Source organism: Sebastes umbrosus, chromosome 12, assembly GCF_015220745.1.
Source record: "Sebastes umbrosus isolate fSebUmb1 chromosome 12, fSebUmb1.pri, whole genome shotgun sequence".
Taxonomy (NCBI): Eukaryota; Metazoa; Chordata; class Actinopteri; order Perciformes; family Sebastidae; genus Sebastes; species Sebastes umbrosus.
In genome coordinates, this window is record NC_051280.1 from 8,036,964 (window position 1) to 8,057,814 (window position 20,851).

Below are 20,851 nucleotides of genomic sequence, written 5' to 3' on the forward strand. Positions count from 1 at the left end.
AGTTTGGAGGCTGGAGGTTGGGTTAGGGGGATTCATGACTGACAGACTCAAGGTCCTATGGGGGATGAGGAACAGACCAACTGGAGCTGGGAAACCCACCCAAAGGCAATTAAGGGTAAAGGACGACAAAAATATTTCATCAACTTTTTTTTTCCTCCTCTCTCTGCCTTGAAAGTGGAAGAAGAAGCTTCTTGGATGGCGATGGAGATATAGAATGAAACACCCTGAAAGGCTGTGTGTTGGAGATGCGTTTCTGGGGGAAAGATTGTGAGATATCCAGAGAGAAGATCTGATTTGGACCGAAAAAAAGTTGCAAATACCCGAGCAAGAAGCAGTCCCCATCGTGTGGAAACGACTTGGAAAAGTTGCCGCAGAAGTTACATCCAAGAGAGGAGGGATGTTTGCGCGATGACACGCACATAAGGAGAGAACAAGTTTTGGGAACATCTTTGGGAAACTCTGTTTTCTCTCTGGCGCACCGACCAAAGGACGGTAAAGTCGACGCACGGAGATCAGATTGTATATCTCTCTCTCTCTGTGTCCGGAGGGCGATGGGGGCCGCGCCGGGCTCCGGCTGGGAGGAGGGCGAGTTCGAGTTCAAGCTGGTGTTTGAGGAGGACCCGCCGTCGAGGCAGCAGAGCCAGAGCCAGGGACCATCACCGGTACGCACAGCCGAGCAGGAGAGCTCCGTGCCCGGGGAGGAGAGGAGGGAGGGCGCCCTGCTGCACCTGGAGGAGACCAGCAGCACCAGCAACCACGGTTAGTTACAGGACTTTACTGGAGAGTTCAATTATGTGTGGACGTAAAGGGACACACTAGATAGAGGAGGTCTGATGATGGGCCTATAAGTGTGGTTTCTTATAATGCATGGGAACTTCTATGTGTGTGTGTGTGTGTGTGTGTGTGTGTGTGTGTGTTTGGATAGTTGGATGTGTGGAAGTAAAGGGACACACTACATAGAGGAGGTCTGATGATGGGCCTAAGTGTGGCTTCTAATGCATGGGAACTTCTGTGTGTGTGTGTGTGTGTTGTGTGTTTTGTGTGTGTGTGTGTGTGTGTGGATAGTTGGATGTGTGGAAGTAAAGGGACACACTACATAGAGGAGGTCTGATGATGGGCCTAAGTGTGGCTTCTAATGCATGGGAACTTCTGTGTGTGTGTGTGTGTGTGTGTGTTGTGTGTTTTGTGTGTGTGTGTGTGTGTGTGGATAGTTGGATGTGTGGAAGTAAAGGGACACACTACATAGAGGAGGTCTGATGATGGGCCTAAGTGTGGCTTCTAATGCATGGGAACTTCTGTGTGTGTGTGTGTGTGTGTGTGTGTGTGTGTTGTGTGTTTTGTGTGTGTGTGTGTGTGTGTGTGTGTGTGTGGATAGTTGGATGTGTGGAAGTAAAGGGACACACTACATAGAGGAGGTCTGATGATGGGTCTAAGTGTGGCTTCTAATGCATGGGAACTTCTGTGTGTGTGTGTGTGTGTGTGTGTTGTGTGTTTTGTGTGTGTGTGTGTGTGTGTGGATAGTTGGATGTGTGGAAGTAAAGGGACACACTACATAGAGGAGGTCTGATGATGGGCCTAAGTGTGGCTTCTAATGCATGGGAACTTCTGTGTGTGTGTGTTGTGTGTTGTGTGTGTGTGTGTGTGTGTGTGTGTGTGTTTGTGTGTGGATAGTTGGATGTGTGGAAGTAAAGGGACACACTAGATAGAGGAGGTCTGATGATAGGTCTAAGTGTGGCTTCTTCTAATGCATGGGAACTTCAATGTGCGTGCGTGTGTGTGCGTGTGTGTGTGTGTGTGTGTAGTTGAATGTGTGGAAGTCAAGGGACCCACTAGATAGAGGAGGTCTGATGATGGGCCTAAGTGTGGCTTCTAATGCATGGGAACTTCTATGTGTGTGTGTGATGAGGGGCCTTCATCTGCATGCCTGTGCTTAAGTGAAGTGTGTGTGTGTGTGTGTGTGTGTGTGTGTGTGTGTGTACCTGCATGTGTGTGCGTGCCTCTATCGTGTAAGCATGTGAGTATATTGTTATTGTGTGTTTGTTTTGTGTGTTGTTGTGTGCATATCTGACTGTATTCATGAGTGCATTTGCGTGTGTGTGTGTCTGTGTTTGTGTTGTTTGTACATGTGTGTGCGTGCAGCCCCAGACTCAATGTGTTTCTAATCAGCTGTGCGTGTGAGTGGAGTTAACAGCTGCCATCTGGGAAGGAACCTCAACCTCTGTGTACTGAACAGGCACCACATACACACCTCCCTCCCTCTCTTTCACTCAACCCTCCATCTCCCCCATTTTTCACTCCACACACACACACACACACGCACACCTCGTATCCTCACATCCACTCTCTCATTTGTTTCCCGCCCACACTGGCATACAGTTGTGTTACCACACCCAAGGCATGAAAGTGAACTGCAGGACAAACAAGAGAACAATCTTACTTTTCAGTGCATCACAGAAGAGTTTTGTCAGCTCTCCTGACACTCTGGTGTCACTCTGGTATTCAGATTTATGTCCTCAACTCCCCAGATCTGTTGATGCAAACAAGGGGGACACAACTTTTTTCAAAGACAATTACTACCTCTGGTCACTGGTTCGACATGTCTACCAGTTGTAACCAGTTCAACCAAACAGTGATACACTTTTATTTATTTGAATGACTTCTAGATGCCTGTAGAGGTATAATAGGGCTGTACTTGTCCCGCTTTTTCTTTTCTGATAACTCAAATCAGGATATCTGTAGATACAGAGTACCAATTCATTACCAGTGCTCTATTTTTCCCATATTTAAAATCGTTTATCGCTGCATGGAACTCATTGGAATCATTTTTATATGAGGTGTCATGAGGACACAGATTGTTGTTGTGCTAAAACTTAGTCGGCAACGTGCGACAACTCAAAGGACCAGTGCGTAGCATTTAGGAGGATCTATTGGCAGAAATAGAATATGATATTAATAAGTATATTTTCTTTAGTGTATAATCACCTGAAAATAAGAATCGTTGTGTTTTCCTTAGCTTAGAATGAGCTGTTTATATCTACATAGGGAGCGGGTCCTCTTCATACAGTCCGTGGGGACTTGGCTTGGGAACTGGAGGGCCGCCGGTTCAAGTCCCCACACGGACCAAGTACAGACTGAACTGATAGCTGGAGAAATGTCAATGTCAATGTCAATGTCACTGACGAGGTGACCTTGAGCAAGGCACTGGACCACCAAACTGCTCCCTGGGCGCTGTATAATAGCTGCCTACTGCTAATACTAGGATGGGTTAAATGCAGAGACTTGATTTCACTGTGTGCAATACAATGTGTGACAAAAGCTGATTTACATTTACATTTCATGGAGCCGGCCACCATGTTTCTACAGTAGCCCAGAACGGACAAACCAAACACTGACCCTAGATAGGACCATCTGGAACCTCACCGCTAGATACCGCCAAATCCTACAAACTGCACCTTTAATTAATGTAATTTATAGTGAAAAATCTGAATTTTATGATCGTGATGAAAAAACTGCATTTTATGTGGATCAGTCATGTCATGAAAAAAAAAGCATATAAAAAAGCAACTATTAGAGAGAATTCTGAAAGCAGAAATAAGTTTTTTTCTGCTCAATTGTCCTTTTCATCATCTCAGAACCCCTCCGATTTATCTTGTGACCCCTTGGTTGGGAAGTCTCACCCCTTATAAGAAGTTCATTACTTTATATTAAACATGTTAGACTTAAGATGAGGCTTCCCAAAAGAAAGGGACAAACTGATTGTGAAGGATAACTGTCAGGTACATGTTGGTAGTAACAAACTCTGTTTCTGGAATAGTTATAAGATCCCTGAAAAGGTCAAATTCTACATTAGTTTACAATAAAAAAGAAAGGGAAGTCTGAAAAACCACAGTAAACATTTGTGTCCTATTAATCATCTCGCGAAACTCTTGTGAGGTTCTGGATCACTATTTGCGAGAGGTTCAACTCAGGACACGGAATAAAATATTACAGTTAGACTTCAGCTTTATTGTGTTCAACAAGTGTTAGGTACATTTTCGTGGCTCATAAACTTCTCTGCTGGTCTGCACACAAACATCTAAATCATTGTTTCATGTGAAAAGAGAAGTTGCCTCAGCGCTGCAGCTTTAACCGCTTGGAAATATTTCTGTTGCCAGGAAACATTTGAAGACATTTTTTTCACCCTAAGTCTTAATTTGTTGGCAGTTGCTGTTGTGTGTCCGCGTTGCCCAAAAATTGCCTGTAGGGCAACAATGATCAATTGGAGCCTCGCTCATTACAGAGTAACTACTGTTTGGCTCCATGTGGAGGAACGACCACACCATGCTGGGGAAATGTTGTGGTGAGGAGGACTGTGGTCGTCAGGGGTTGTGTCCTCATTCGGATGATTCTTCGGCAAAAAGTTTTGTTCTCTGAACTTTTTTTTTTTAAAGGAGATGGAGAAAAGCCCCAAATTATCATAATAACGCTCTTCTCAGCAGAAGAGTTGGGTTTGTTCTTAGCGGTGTAAGATTTGGATCCGTGGGCCAAATGTTTGGTTACAATTCCCACTTCACCCTTTACTGTTTGTGACTCTAATATGTGGAAAACATGTATTGAAATAGTTCTTCACACTCAAAGTTTAAAAGGGTGTTTTGTAAATCGTTTCCATATGACTGTGTGAGATTATGGAATATAAACCAAATCCTACTACAGTATGTTATGCCTATATTTTTATTAATCTGATGCACAGCGTATCGTCACTTTTAAAGGAACAGTGTGTAGCATTTAGGGGCAGTATGTTTTCTTTAGTGTATAATCACCTGCAAATAAGAATCATTGTGTTTTTGTTACCTTAGAATGAGCCGTTTATATCTACATAGGGAACGGGTCCTCTTCATGGAGCCGGCCGCCATGTTTCTACAACCCGTTCTCACCATGGATGTATTAAGAGAACTGGATACAGCGTTGGAGGCGGGGCCCCGTTCATTCCTATCAAAGTTGCTCAGTGGCGCATGATGCCAAAGTGGCTCGACTTCCGTCTTGGAAAAGTACCCGGATCTTCCGGTGATCTTACACATCCATTGGGCCCATGGAGCAGGCGCAGTAGCGTCCGCTCGGTCACATGGCTCGGTCACAGGGTCACAATCGTCACGCTGTCGTCACAGCTTGTTAACTCCGCCTCCCAGCCCTCGCTCCAGCCTCGGTCTGGGTCTCATCAAAAAGTATTTTTGGGCCCAATGGCATCACGTGACGGACACGGAAATTGTAGTACCACTGTTTGGGCACTACGAAAATTGAGATCAACAACCGGCGCTCTTCCCGGGGTCTTGGTTCTCACTCCCAACTTATCAAATGCCCCTCGGCATTGGAAACCGACACGTGGCGGCACCCTTTAGCAACAGTATGTGACGAACCAGGCTTTCAACTAACTCCAATGTAAACCCACCCGTGGCGTTATTCGACGGTCGGAGCAAGTGACGTAGTATAAATGGGTGGATGGGTCAAACAGACACAAGACTTTCAACCAGGACACCGGTGTTTGTGTCCCGTGTGAGTCACGTGAGTTGTTAGTCAGTGAACATCAACCATGACTATTTCCTAACCCTGCCTAAGTTGTAGTGTTGCCTAAACCTAACTTCCTGTGAAAACTGATGTTTATTTTGAAAGGACACTATGCACGCAACAAGCGTATATTTACACGCCGTCCCTGTTCCGTCCAAAAGAAATGTAAGAGGGGTACCTCCGTGCGCCGGTCTCCGATGCCGAGGGGCACTGACCAAGCGGAGCTATTTGACGAGTTAGGAGTGAGAATGTGTTGGTTTCTACGGTAGCTCAGAACGGACAAACCAAACACTGGCTCTAGAGAGGGACATTGGCGCTTTCACGTCAGCCACCGTAGTTCTCCTACATGCTTGGCACACGGGAAAAGTTTCAGTTGGTTGCAATCTGCAACCTCACTCTGCACCTTTAATATTCCTGAGTAGATTCTTTTGAAATTGATCGTTTACTATTCTGTGCTGCCTTGCCGTAAGATACAAATGTATTCATCCATTTGAGGTGAGATAAATAACAGCACAAAGAGTAAAGTAAACAATATAAACAAAGTTAGTATTCATAAAATTCAATATAAATGTATCTAACGGAATAGTTCAACATTTTGGGAAATATTTGTTTGCTTTCTTGCTGAGAGTCAGATGTTCAGATTGAATCACTCATATGAAGTGAGTGGTATCAATTTCTCATCTAACTCTCAGCAGGAAAGTTTACAATCATGTTTCCCCAAAAGTTGAACCAGTGACAAAATGCTGCACTTGTTTCAAAGACGTTGAGTTTGCACTTCCTGAGGAAAAGTTCCAGTTGCATGCATTTTCCATATGGCAACAATTTCAGATCAGTAAATCAAGGGAAGTTGATGTGTAATGAATGATGCAGGCAGGCATGTTGATGATAAGAGAAAAAATGAATCTGTACTTACCACAAATTGTGTTTACTGTATTTTGATTGACATCTAATGAGTCTTTCTCGTGCCAGATGTAAAAGAACAGCACGTCTCGAGAGCTAACTATCACTTTGTGGTTGTGTAAAAAGATGAATGGGAGGTCACATGACCCCAAAAGCCACAACATATGATCTAAAAAGGAAGTGTGTGTGTGAACAAAAGAAAGAAGTGTTTTTTTTACTAGAAAGCAGCCAGAAGATATATTGTTGCCATGTGGAAGGTGATGTTATTAAGATGAACTCACTGTAAACTCTTCATTGGCGGCATTTCATAATCAGCATTGTTTTAGCCAGTAAGACCAACTTTTGTCCACCGCTTTGCCAACAAGAGCAAACTGTGGGTGCTCTCTAGTGTTTTCAAGCTGTGCTCTGAACTTGTGATGTTTGCCATTTCATTTTCTCCATCATATTTTGTTGCCAGTTTGTCATGTTTCCACATACTCAGTCTGATTATTCTTTTTTTCAGTTACAGATAATCACAACTCAATCAGCATCCCCAGCCCGCCATCCTCGGCCAATCAGCGGGCTGGGATGCATTCCCCGCCTCCACGGAGGGCCCCCGCCAGAGAGTTCAGCGGGACCTATGAGAGCCTGCCGGCGCGCTCTGTACAGGTGAGACAATCTATCTCCGTACAATGACAAACTGTAACTTAGGTTATTACAGCAACTCAGTAGTGATGTAATGGTCATCACTCACTCAGAATTGCTTAATTTAGAATTAAGCTAAATCCACTTAGATGCACATTTCTTTAAAGGTAAAATAAGACTTTAAATCTAGGGCTGTCAAAGTTAACGCTATAATAAAGTGTTAACGCAAATTAGTTTTAACATTTCGAATCGATTTTCCAGAGGTTATACCGGGCTCAGTTTTAAAGCTAGAGTGAAGATACTGGCATCATATAAAACTAGAAAACCTAAGAAATCCAACCATTTCATACTAACTCGTCACGAAGGAGGCTAAATAACTACAAACTGTCATGGCCATTTTCAAAGGGGTCCCTTGACCTCTGACCTCAAGATATGTGAATGTAAATAGGTACTATGGGTACCCACGAGTCTCCCCTTTACAGACATGCCCACTTTATGATAATCACATGCAGTTTGGGGCAAGTCATAGTCAAGTCAGCACGCTGACACACTGACAGCTGTTGTTGCCTGTTGGGCTGCAGTTTGCCATGTTAAGATTCGATCATATATAATAATAATCATTAAATATGTGAATAATTTACAATTAATCTGAGATTAATTTACAATTAATTTGCAATTAGTGAGTTTGCCATGTTATGATTTGAGCATATGTTTTATGCTAAATGCAGTACCTGTGAGGGTTTCTGGACAATATTTGTCATTGTTTTGTGTTGTTAATTGTTTCCCAGTAATAAATATACTGTATACTGTAGTTTTCGACTGCACCCCTGGTAGACATAGGGTGCGAAAAGAATCCTTTGACATGCTGAAATCTGATGTTTTTAAATCGCTACAAGCCTTGTGTTAGCGTTTCAGCCCCCGGTTGCATATTGTGGCGCCGATTTTTTTCCCCTCCGGTGGGAGTATTACGCTCTGTCTCTTTTAGATTTAGTTGATTTATTTTCTTTGGCAGTGTTACATTATTGCTGCAATTGAAAATAGGAAAATCCCTTTTTGTCGTTGTTGCATTCAGCTGAATCCAATATTTCAGAGTACCTGCAAAAAAACATTGCTTTCACAAGTTATGTTGATGTGAATTAAAACCTGGAAGAAGTAAATATGGATGATGATAAAGTGAATTTGTTAGTTTTTGTTGGAATTAAAAATGCTGCTGTTCAGTGGCTCACCCAAGCAGAAGTGAGTCATACAAACAAAAAGAATTTCAAAACGGTTCCCGTTAACAACCGCGTTACATTGTGATAATAACTGTGGTAGATTTTGCATATCAAGAATGTTTCAAGGGAAATAAATGGCTGCCTATAATGTAATAATAACATGACAATCAATCCAAAAATCCAGAATGTCCTTTTAACTTTTTGTTTTGACCACTAAAAATGAATGGTGATAGCTCAGCAACTAATTAAGTTTTTCATCTGCGATCAATTAACATTTGATTCTGTTTAATTCTTTCGTTTATATTAGAAAACAGTGAAAAGTGTCCATCACAGTTTAAGAGGCCAAGTGACCTCTTCACATTGCTTGTTTTGTCACAAATCTAAAAGTTATTTGATTTTCAATAATGTAAACCAGAGACACGCAGCAAACGCCTAATTTGAGAAGTTTGAACAAGCAAATATTTGTCATTTTCTATCAACTGAATATCAAAAGAGAGAAAATTAAAGGTTCCTCGCTCTCCTCTTCCATCCAGGTTTCAGAGTCTCGTGTGGTCGAGTGTCCTAGCATCCAGATAACCACCATCTCCCCTGAAGACGACCTAGCACCCACCATTTCCAGTTACTGGGACATGGGCAGCGGTGGTGGTGGGTGGGACCGAGAGCGCCTCTACCTCCCCCTGCTGGACCCCTTTACTTACCGCGACAGATGCCCCGGCTCCCTCAGCCCGAGCCCCAGCCCCGGCTCCAGCCCGTCCTCCCGCGGCTGGCTCAGCCCCGCCTCCAGCTGTGACTCGCTGCTGGTGGAGGAGGAGGAGCTCAACGAGGCCACGATCAATTTTGGGCTCTCGCCATCCTCGAGGCCCACTTCCCCCGGCGGTAAGAAACGTAGGAACTCCCCCCTGGTGTCCCCGTGTACTTCACGGAGAGGCAGTTACTCAGAGGAATGCAACCTCGAAGGTGGAGACTCCACCCCTCAGTCGCAAGCTCCGCCCAGCAGCTGTGAGCTCAGCATCCCACAGAAAACCAGGAAGACGTCATTGGAACAGGTGAAGAGTTGGCTTGGTTTCATGGTGTTTATCATAATGTTGTTGTCTCTCCATATAGCGGAGCGGATAACATCCATTTTTCAGTCAAATCGTGCAAATAGTGATACAAGCACCAAATTTGGCATGATGACTGCCGAGGGGTAAGCAAATATAAACGATTGGCCACTTGAAAATCCAAGATAGCGGCCATTTTTCAAGATGGCCGCCAAATTGACCTGCTGATAAATATATATCTCATAGAAATTCATCTACTTGGTCGATTTGAGTGATCTTGGTGTCAAATTATATGTTTACTGGCATGCTGGATCTAATTTTGATCGTTTTAACAATTTTTAACAGCAATATGGCGGCCATTTTTCAAGATGGCTGTCAAATTTACTCACGGAGAATGTTTTTCTGAAGGAAACGCATGTACTTGGTCAATTTCTTGTATGCTTGATCTAATTTTTTTACAGCTTTAACATCCTCCAATAAGTTTTTTCTTACTTTCTGGCTGTCCGCTGAGTCTTTGCTTTGAGGTTTTTGCGGCTTGAGAGTCCACAGTTCCAGTTCTAGCACCTGATGTTGGATATGGAGCTTGTCATATTCCTGCTTATACGGTCTTTCAGGGAAGGAAACTTTGGCCAAGTGGCCAATCGTTCATATTTGCTAAGCATCCCCTCGGGAATCATCATGCAAAATTTGGACCTTGTATCACTATTTGCATGATTTTCCCACTATCCGCTCCACTAATATGAGAGTGGTGACCCATACTTTTTGGTTTCCCAGTTGTCTCCCAGGGAGGTGGATCAGGAGCAGGCTCCAGGCCACAGCTCCCCCTGCACGCTGCCAGAGACCCAGCAGACCAGGAGAGAGCCCCTTTCGCTGGGCATGGACTACCTCTCTGTGCCCCCTGCTCTCGCCTGGGGCCGGACCCGAGCCAGCGCCCACAGCCCTCTGTTCAGGCAAGGATGCGCACCACCTACATATGTGATGATATCTATCAAAAATCACAGTTTGAAACTCAATATTGATGATGTGTTAAAGAGTTACCCAAATTAGAAAATAGCAGGAAAAGTAAAAACAAAAACAAAAAATTCAATTTCAAAATTCACACCATCTACCTGCTCTCACATGCTAATTCACCCTTTGCTAAGCCCCTCCCCCCGCGGTTACTGTTGCTAGGCCTGTCCTATTTTCACATCTGGCTTGTCAACATGGCGTTTTCAACGATATCAGTGAGAGATATTCCAATGGTAATAATAGTAAATTTCTGGAATAATCGTTCTGTCAGTATACTGTTTAGTTATGACTCCCTATAGCTCTCATTACCTAATATAAAACTAAATGATTGCGCTTTTCCATTTGTTTAAAGCGCACCAGGATGTTATTGGCACATGTGGGCTTGATGCATAATCTGGATTACACAAATTAATAATAATTAATATTCAACATCTCTATTTGCTAACGTGCTGAGCTAGCTAACGTTTAATGGCCTTGAGTTTAGCGCAAACAAAGGAACTTTTGTTAGCTGTGAGTGAGTCTTCCACACTGTTTAATCCATATCCGCCATGGCTCCTCTCGCGTTTTTGATTGGCTTCGGAAAAACGAAAAAATACAACACTCTCCTCCAAAATGGAGATATGTGATATAATGAAAATAGAGGCTCTGTTTTTTATCATATCGCGACTCTTTTAGTCAAATCGGTTTTAAATTAATCAATTCACTTGATAATTCATCACTCCATTTTTTCATTTCACATCCATTTTTATCAACTCATTTTTGTTACTTCCAGCCCTCGTAGTGGTTGTATCTGTTCTTGCAAAAATAAAGTTCATTAATCTACTCGGGATTATTGTTCAATGAAAACAAGAAAAATCCCCCAGTTGAAAAGGGAAAAAATATATGCCTTTAAATATGCTAAGGGATTAGTACTGTGAACTGTTTGTCTAGATTTATATACACACATTTAAATGATCGGTTTTAACTGTATTAATGAACATTTATTCGTTCACGAAATCCCTGCTCCATCCAATCAACTTGTAGGTCTAACGCCCTGCCACCACTCGACTGGCCGCTGCCTTCCCAGTTTGACCAGTACGAGCTGCGTATTGAGGTGCAGCCCCGTCCACACCACAGAGCCCACTATGAGACCGAGGGGAGCAGAGGAGCCGTCAAGGCCACACCGACGGGACATCCTATCGTCAAGGTGAAACCCAAAGCTGCTGAAAATGACACTGACTTGTTAGAGCAGCTCTTCCTAACCACTTAAATATACAAAATATTCATTTGCAATTGATTTAACAGCTCTGGCTGTCCTTATATTAAATGTAATTTTTAGAAATTTAGTTTGAATGTTGTGTTTTCATAATACCGGAACAAAGTCTGAGGACACATGTTGTGGCTCACTGCTGTTGGCCTCATCACAGTTTGATCTCTCTGTACAGCTGTGTGGATACGCAGAGAGGAAGCCGCTCTCCCTTCAGGTCTTCGTTGGAACAGCTGACGACCGCACAATCAGGCCACATCCTTTCTATCAGATACACAGGTACTGAACTGTATTTCTATTTAAAATCAAGCTTATTACCAAGCATCCCTCTAGCACACATTAATATTCAAAGGACACAGCGTACTGTATACACTGTGGCTTTAACCATTGTGTAACTTACCACCAGCTGCTTTTAGTGTTGGTCCAGGAAATTTCTTTCACCAGTTGTTCTCAATGTAACGCGCCCTGGATGAGAACATCAGCTTTATGTAGAAGATGTAACATCTTTGAATAGGATTGCACAATAGAGCTACAGAAGTCCATTCATCTAAACTCCAGGTAGATGACGAAGAGGTGCATCAAGAGCAAAGACATGTATGTCCTCGTTCAGCTATTCTCAACCTCTGGGCCGGGGCCCACTGTTGGGCCTCAGAGCGCCACCTAGTGGGCCGCGAAGGTACAGCCAAATGTTTAGATTAACCGCTATTCTGTATTTCAGAGGTTATAGTGGGCTCAGTTTTGAAGCTAGAGTGAAGACACTGGTTTCATATGAAACTAAAAAACCTAAATAATCCATTGGTACCAACCATGTCATGCCAGCTTGCCAGGAAGGAGGCTAAATAACGCTTCAAACTTACGCTACATTTTGGCGAGGAAAAACTGCCATGGCCAAAGAGGTCCCTTGACCTCTGACCTCCAGATATGTGAATGAAAATAGGTTCTATGGGTACCCACGAGTTTCCCCTTTACAGACATAATTGTCTTGGATGCAGTGACACAAAATGGAGCAATTTGAGACAACCCTGCACCAGTAAAAGCTCCTAAGCATGTGCTGAGCTGAATATTTATGTGTGTCATTACACCTGACAGCGGCATAACACATATTTTTACAGCCCAGTTTGTCATTTATTTGGGAAGGTGGTCCTCCTTTCTTTAACAATCGGAAGTAGATGTTGAGAACCCCTGTCCTAGTTTATGTTTTTATTCTGCTCTATTTGTGGGATATTTTGGGACATTAACAGCATCGGATTTGTCCGTGTTTCAATTTGTTTTAGTAATCCTATTAGTAGTTTATCTTACCACATTGTCATTTGTTCATTTCATGAATGGATATACGCGTAAACCGAAAAGTGTTTCATTCAATTTTGCACACTATGGAACTCCTTGATAGCCAAATTATTACAGCGCATGATGCAACATAACCGTAGCCGGATCAATTTCAGCCAGGCAACTTTGTTGCATGTCACACCTACCTCTGTTTCCTATCTACCTCTTAACTATCAGCTATCCAATAAAGGAAAAAACGCCAAATATTATTATCTTTATCTAATTATCTATCTAAGAAAAAACAAAAATTGCACACTAAAAGTCAAATGTAATTGTAGCAAATATAATATAATATAGATACTAATGATTCATTATCAATTAATCAATCAATTATTTTAATTGATAATATATAATGGCTTGATCTAAAATATGTCAGAAAATATATTATATATATTATATATATATTATATATAAATATTCGGACATCAAAGTGACATGGCTTGTTTTTTTCCAACCAAAATCCAAAGGTATTCAAATTTACAATTATATAAAACAGAAAAGAATTTAAATCTAGCTGTCCAACAACTATTATGTGCTGTAACCAGCAAATGTTGAAAATAAGGCTGTCAATCAATTCAAATATTTAATCGCGATTAATTGTAGAGTTATCGCACATTTTTTATTTGTTCAAAATGTATCTTAAAGGGAGATTTGTCAAGTATTTATTACTCTTATCAACATGGGAGTGGGCAAATACGCTTGCTTTATGCAAATGTATGTATATATTTATAACTGAAAATCAATTACCAACACAAAACAATGACAAATATTGTCCAGAAACCCTCACAGGTACTGCATTTAGCATAAAAAATATGCTCAAATCATAATATGGAAAACTCAAGCCCAACAGGCAACTACAGCTGTCAGTGTTTCAGTTTGCTGACTTGACTATGACTTAACCAAAACTGCATGTGATTATCATAAAGTGGGCATGACTGTAAAGGGGAGACTCGTGTGACCAATAGAACCCATTTTCATTCATATATCTGGAGGTCAGAGGTCAAGGGACCCCTTTGAAAATGACCATGACAGCTTTTCCTCGCCAAAGTTTAGTGTAAGTTTGGAGTATTATTTAACCTCCTTCTCGACAAGCTAGTATGACATGGTTGGTACCAATGGATTCCTTAGGTTTTATAGTTTCATATGATAGCAGGATCTTTACTCTAGCTTTGAATTTGAGCCCGCTATAACCTCCGAAAGATTGATTGCGTTAAAGAAATTAGTGGCGTTAAAACAAATTTGCGTAAATGCGTTATCGCGTTAACTTTGACCCTAATTGGAAATATTTGATTGATAAATGACTTACATGATTAATCAACTCTCTAAATGGTTTATTATGGGACTTTGATTCAGCATAAAAACTGTAAATTGATGTGTTTCTTCCCTCTCAGGGTGACAGGGAAGATGGTGGGTACTGCCAGTCATGAGAGCGTCCAGGCGGGGACCAAACTGCTGGACATCCCCCTCAACCCTGAGAACAACATGACTGCACTGTGAGTAGGATAGAGACAGGAAGCTGTTCCTCTACAAGCCCACTTTTTGTTGTTTTTTCAGCCTTGTACTCCACTTTCAAGGCTATGTTGAAGTTTACAGTATAGCCTATACTTGAGAAGCAGGCTTATCATTTGGATTCCTTTTACTGGACCAAAGTTGAAGAATGTGACTAAACCACCACTTCCCCGGATGTGTTGTAGCATCGACTGCGCTGGGATTCTGAAGCTGAGGAACTCGGACATCGAGCTGAGGAAAGGAGAAACAGACGTTGGGAGGAAGAACACTCGCGTCCGTTTGGTGTTCCGTACCCACCTCCCTCTAGCGCCCCCTGTAGCCCCGCCTGGACGAGTCCTGGCTCTGCAGGTGGCCTCCCTGGCCATCGAATGCTGTGAGTAGCTGCTCAGAGGCACTAAAGTGAATACACCTTTACATAATGCAGGTTGTTAAAGCCACTATGTGTAAGATTTGTGTCCAGCATGCATTGACACTTGGAGACATTTTTTAATACATACTGGTTTTAAATTAGGAGCTCATTCAGTGGTTTTAATTAGCCTGACTCTCCCTGCCTCAGCCCAGCGTTCGGCTCAGGAGCTGCCAGTCATCGAGTCTGTCAGTCTGACTTCCTGCTGTGTGGAGGGAGGAGAGGAGCTTCTGCTGAGCGGCTCTAACTTCCTGCCAATCTCCAGAGTCCTTTTCATGGAGAGAGGGACAGGTAACGGTCCACAGTGGAGACACAACCCTTTCTAATGTTGTTTTTATGATGTTTTGTCTCTGTTATCTTCAGATATTAGAAAACACTTCAGAAATGACCACCGAGTCTGAAAATATGTTTAAATTAATTTCATTTATACCGTTGCAGTGGTCAAACATTTAATTACATTTCATTCAATTACACAATTACAGTTTATTTTGTTTTCAACAAAATATTCTGCCTTCTCTCCTGAAGCTTGGAAAATAAATTCTGCTAAAAAAATGTTTTCCTTTCCTGAAGCACAACTAAAATGTTTCATAGTCATCCAGCCAAAAGAAATGAATGGATCAATGGATGTCATTTTACTAAAAAAGTACATCCCTCAATTTCACCTAGCTCACACAACAAACAGTCTGTCCTCCTCTGGAGTGGCATTAAAACTGCCGGTCTTACTTTTGTGTACAACATTTTGCTCCTAATATCCTGAATGTCACAGAGTAACCTGTTCTGAAAAATGAATGACAAATTGTTCAAATAAATTAGGGATTTCAGCTCCTTAGCCGAGGGATGACCATGCGAAATGTCCCATTCAAATATCTTTTTAGTGAGTCTCTGATCAGTACATGTACAGATATTGTAGAGTTTTATAGCACATCATTCAGTAAAAAAAAAGGATAACAGTTGTTCTATCTATTTATAACCTGCACATGAATGAGTTTTTATAGATAACTAAGTAATGTAGGCTTATAAGACCAACAGTGTCAATTTTTTTAAAAGTACATCATAAAGTCGGCTACAGATATGTAAAAAAATGTTTAAAACGTTGTGAAACAGGGGGGTTCAGGATGCTGACTACACGGCAGCATGATTTTGGGTCAAATTTTAGTAGATTTGTTGAGATCAAATTATTAAAAAAACTAGAATTACCACCTCCGCCAACCAATCAAGTTCCAGTTTATATCCATGTCTGTCCAAAATATCATCACTTCATCATTTTATCCTGTTAGCAATTTGTATGAAATTGTTACAATTAGCATATGAATTATTTAGTTATGGCCCAAAACATGTTTTGTTAGGTCACAGTGACCTTGACTTTTGACCTTTGAACCTTTGATTGGACCAGACAGACATACCGACGTATGGCCGGACAGACGGACGTACAACCCGAAAACATAATGCCTCCGCGCCGGCGACAGTTGATGCCGGAAAAAAAACATTTTCACAGTCATGTCAGGAGAAGGGTTTACAAACCAACCATATTTATTCTAGCAAATAACAGTCAAATTGGAGAAATAATCAGCTCTCACATCCTCATCTATATGGTTAAAAACAAGCAGCTCCTTTAAAAGTCACATGCCCGTCTCCAGTTAGGGTTTTTCCAAAGAAATCAGCGCAGACTGCTTTACGACCTGACCCAACCTGTTTTACAAAAGCTTTAATGTTAGGCGTCACCTGTGATTCAGAGAGCAAATTATATTCATTAAACTGACTGTGTATGTGTGTATCTAGGTTACACTTAATTCTACCTTATGTTCTCATCTGTTAGATGGTAAACTGCAGTGGGAGGAGGAGGCTCATGTTGACCGTGACAACAGCAATGAGGTAATTTTGCATGTGTGATATCAGTCCTAAAAACTGCAACCAACTCTGAACAGCAACACAAACTTTTCATCACTGAGCTGTGATGTCAACTAAAGCATCTGGTCTTCTAACCTGTAGTAATCTGTGTCCACACCTCTTTTTCCTGATAGTGTTTGTTGTGCGTGAGGGTCCCGGCCTACAGCGACCTGTCCGTCAGCCGGCCGGTGTCGGTTAGTCTGTATGTCTCCAACGGGAAGAGGAAAAGGAGCAGCACTCACTGCTTCAAGTATCTCCCCGGTGAGCGTCCAATCACACCATATCCATCTCTGTCTCCCTTCTGTCTGTTTGTGTGTTTATATCTGGAGATGCTCTTATGGTGTTACTATCATCCCTGATATTTAGTGGCGGTTTTCTCCGAAGTCCGAAATAGGAACAAAAACGTAAATGTAAAAACAAAATGTAAATGTAAATTGACTTTTATTGTCACACATTGTATTGTACACAGCACAGCACACACACAGTGAATTTTACTCTTAACCCATCCTAGTATTAGGAGCAGTGGGCAGCTGCTTTACAGCGCCCGGGGAGCAGTTTGGGGGGCCGGTGCCTTGCATAAGGGCACGTCGGCAGTGCCCAAAAGGCAAACTGGCAACTCTCCAGCTACCAGTCCACAGTCCGTACTTGGTCCATGCGGGGACTTGAACCAGCGACCCTACGATTCCCAAGCCAAGTCCCCACGGACTGAGTTACTGCAAATAAAAAAATAATAATAATAATAAAAAATACAAATAACTACTAAGACAAACATAAATAACAACTATACTTATAATATATTAACATATACCTAAATACATATGTGTATTTCTCTCTATAATTTAAAGTAAAAACATTATGCTAACAAGAAGACATAAAACAGAAAACCTACGATAGATTGGAAAATCATCTTACCTTTGAAAGAATGGTAAGAAATCTTATTGTATATGGTTTTATTGCACTTTGTCACCAAGGTCAACTTTTTAAGATATATCTGCAATGTTTTGTATTTTACATGCAATACATGAGTTAATTTATCCAATAATTGAACTTGTAAATTTGACTAAATTGTATTTATGAGTCCTGGGTGTAGATTTTTTTTCCAATTTCTTCTGGTTTGTTTCAATGATGTGGTCTTTTGAAAACATCTTTAATGAAATGAAGTACTGTACACCAACATTGTATTCGATATCTACATGAATATAAAAGATACAAAAATAAATATTAAATATAGATAATACATAAATGTGGCACTACATTTATTTCTGGGAGAATTAACAGATTAAACTCCTGAAAAAAAAGCCACAATATAAAAAAATATTACGCAACATTCAAAGGAGAACATTGAATACAAAATGTGAAAATATTATTTCCACATATTAGTTAAACTGTTTCTCCTCACAGTAATGTTCAAAGAGGATGAGCCGCTGCTGTCCCGGCCCTCTGTGCTGCCTCTGGATGGGGGGACTGTGTGTCCTGTTGGGGGTCAACCCAGGATGGACCGGGGCTTCCACGTGAGAGGCGATCCCATGGCTGACGATCGAGGCCTGGGCTTCCACCTGCCCCCCTACCCCACCACCTACTCCCCTCCCTGCCCCACGATGAGTTACCACGAGGAGTACTGCTCCAAACCCGACGCTGCGGTGGAGGAATCCAGGGCAGCCCTGTCAGAGCGTCACCCCAGCTTCGAGAACCTGGAGCTGGGCTTCACCGAGCTCCTTCCGCCCTTGTACCCCCGCGGCCCTCAACCTCCCTCCCCCTCCCCTTCCCCGTGGCTGGACTCACCCTACCTTTCCTCTTCGCCCTCTCCCTCCCACTCCTCCTCTCTCAGCCCGTTTCCTGCCGGCAGTCCCATCTCGACCTCCCCTCTGCCTCCGATGCTCACCTCCCCTTACCCCCAGTACTCTGCTTATCCTCAGGAGGTGTGTCCCTCACCCCCCTCCAACCCCAGCCCATATCAGGACATGTGCCCGGCACCTTACTCCCACTACGAGGGCTGGGACCCCCAGGGAAGGGTGCTGGGGATGGGACATGGGGGAGAGAGGGATGCCAAGATCCAGGAGTGCCCCCTAGAGTTTACCAGCTCTTCTATGCACCACATTACATTTGAAGAAGGTAAGTTGCACATATTTGTCTTAATGAGTGCAAAAGTGTAATAATCTGTTGATAAGATTAAATAACTGGCTACATTACTTAAGGGATAGTTTACAGGCCTATAGCCCGACTGATACTGGATTTTTGTGGCCTGTTCCAATATTGATATCCGAGAGTTTTTACATTAACACATAAAATAAACGAAATATGATAAACATATATTTTTGAGAACCAAGATATAACAGTTGTAAAATAAACTTGCAGTGTTCTCTGGTGGAGACTCTGGTCAAACTAGGGCTGTCAAAGTTGATGCAATATCGTTAACGCAAAATCGCTTTAACGCCATCAATCTTTCGGAGGCTGTAGCGGGCTCAGTTTTAGAGCTAGAGAGAAGATACTGGCATCATGGGCAGGAGGCTAAATAACGCTCCAAACTTACGCTAAATTTTGTTGAGGAAAAACTGGCATGGCCATTTTCAAAGGGGTCCCTTGACCTCTGACCTCAAGATATGTGAATGAAAATGGGTTCTATGGGTACCCACGAGTCTCCCCTTTACAGACATGACCACTTTATGATAATCACATGCAGTTTTGGGCAAGTCATAGTCAAGTCAGCACACTGACACACTGACAGCTGTTAGTGCCTGTTGGGCTGCAGTTTACCATGTTATGATTTGAGCATATTTTTTATGTTAATTGCAGTACCTGTGAGGGTTTTTGGACAATATTCGTCATTGTTTTGTGTTTTTAATTGATTTCCAGTTATAAATATATACATACATTTGCATAAAGCAAGCATATTTACCCACTCCCATGTTGATAAGAGTATTAAATACTTGACAGATCTCCCTTTAAGGTACATTTTGAAGCTGCACATTACAAAAAAATATGTAGGATGTGGAGAATTTATGATTAATCGCGATTAACTATGGACAATCATGCGATTAATTGCGATTAAATATTTTAGTTGATGACTGCCCTACCTCAAATATGTGTTCGGTATGTCACACAACGATAAGTACAGTATATATACAGTATTAACTTGCATTTTGAACTGCTCACTGATGAAAAATTGTTATATGAGCCAAACCGACAATGCAACACATTTCATCCACAAAGTTTTAAATAGAATTGTTTTTAGGGATTAATTAGTATATTATCGTTCCTAGACTTTTTCCTTAGACACTATTGAGCTACTGTGAAAAGCATCATGTCTAAGAGGTTTGTGTAGGAGGAGACAAGTTGTTCAGATGAATTAATTTCCTGCTGCTTTCCAACTAAATGAGTATAAAATGATTTACGGGTTAAAACATACAGGTTGATTACCTTTGATTCTAGCAATGCATAAGCTGAACAAGCTGTACCAATGACACATATGAGGTGGATGAAAGGATGGAGTGATTTTCTCTTCTCCCTCCACAGTGACGGAGTTCATCGGGGAGGACATCCAGTCTTACCAGTCAGTCTCACAGATGGACAACCAGCCAAACTGAGCTCGGAGCAGCTCATTACCCCCCGTTTCATATTCAGCATCATTTTAAATCCACTATGCACTTGGTATTAAGATGCATTGCTCCAGTTACATGTGATTATTGGCAGGGGGATTTGATTACCAGGACACTGTTGTAATTATGACCACAGGTAACTGTTAAAGGGAAACTAATGTTTTAACATGTTTTCAATATAAATTATACAAGAAAGTGTTTGGGTTTGGTGTGTCTCGTGTTTTTCTTGCAAAAAGCAAAATTAATATACAAGGTGAATCCAGAATAGAGGGACTGAAGGAAAAATGCTTAGACACTATATGGAAATAAGTGGAGATGCAACTATTTGAGTGTCTTTATTTTAAGATTACACCAGCATAAACTTAATCCATCCTGCAGTAATAACACGTTTCTCTGCTCAGTTCCTGGATGTGATGGAAGTTTCCTGAGTAAAGGAGACAGGATTTAGGTTCCAAATTGCAGCAATTATTTCAGATTTTTTTTTCCTGCAATACCAGATTTGTGCGTAGTATAGTTTAATGAAATGACTAAAAGCGGCGAAGACTTAACTGACG

General features: G+C 41.8%; 1 protein-coding gene across 2 annotated transcripts; it reads left to right on the top strand.

Annotated features, from left to right (window-relative positions):
• The first annotated feature begins 12 nt into the window (after positions 1-12).
• nfatc4 (nuclear factor of activated T cells 4) lies at positions 13-20,497 on the top strand. Of its 2 annotated transcripts, none has more exons than XM_037788789.1 (13): positions 13-759; positions 6,950-7,089; positions 8,813-9,325; positions 10,094-10,269; positions 11,351-11,513; positions 11,752-11,852; positions 14,291-14,392; positions 14,594-14,781; positions 14,965-15,105; positions 16,631-16,686; positions 16,836-16,962; positions 18,103-18,813; positions 20,215-20,497. In XM_037788789.1, exons 1-13 carry the CDS (start codon positions 552-554, stop codon positions 20,283-20,285), a joined length of 2,697 nt encoding a protein of 898 aa, XP_037644717.1. In that variant the 5' UTR covers positions 13-551; the 3' UTR covers positions 20,286-20,497. The 2 variants fall into 2 exon arrangements, with proteins under 2 accessions (XP_037644717.1, XP_037644716.1); XM_037788788.1 differs by having other exon boundaries at positions 15-759; positions 6,944-7,089.
• The last annotated feature ends 354 nt before the right edge of the window (positions 20,498-20,851 follow it).

Excerpts from the sequence above, each read along its gene's own strand:
- nfatc4 (XM_037788788.1), top strand. The coding sequence starts at position 552 with ATGGGGGCCGCGCCGGGCTCCGGCTGGGAGGAGGGCGAGTTCGAGTTC. Across the intron at positions 7,090-8,812 it reads TGCCGGCGCGCTCTGTACAG|GTTTCAGAGTCTCGTGTGGT; the intron begins GTGAGACAATCT and ends TCTTCCATCCAG. Across the intron at positions 16,687-16,835 it reads ACCGTGACAACAGCAATGAG|TGTTTGTTGTGCGTGAGGGT; the intron begins GTAATTTTGCAT and ends TTTTCCTGATAG.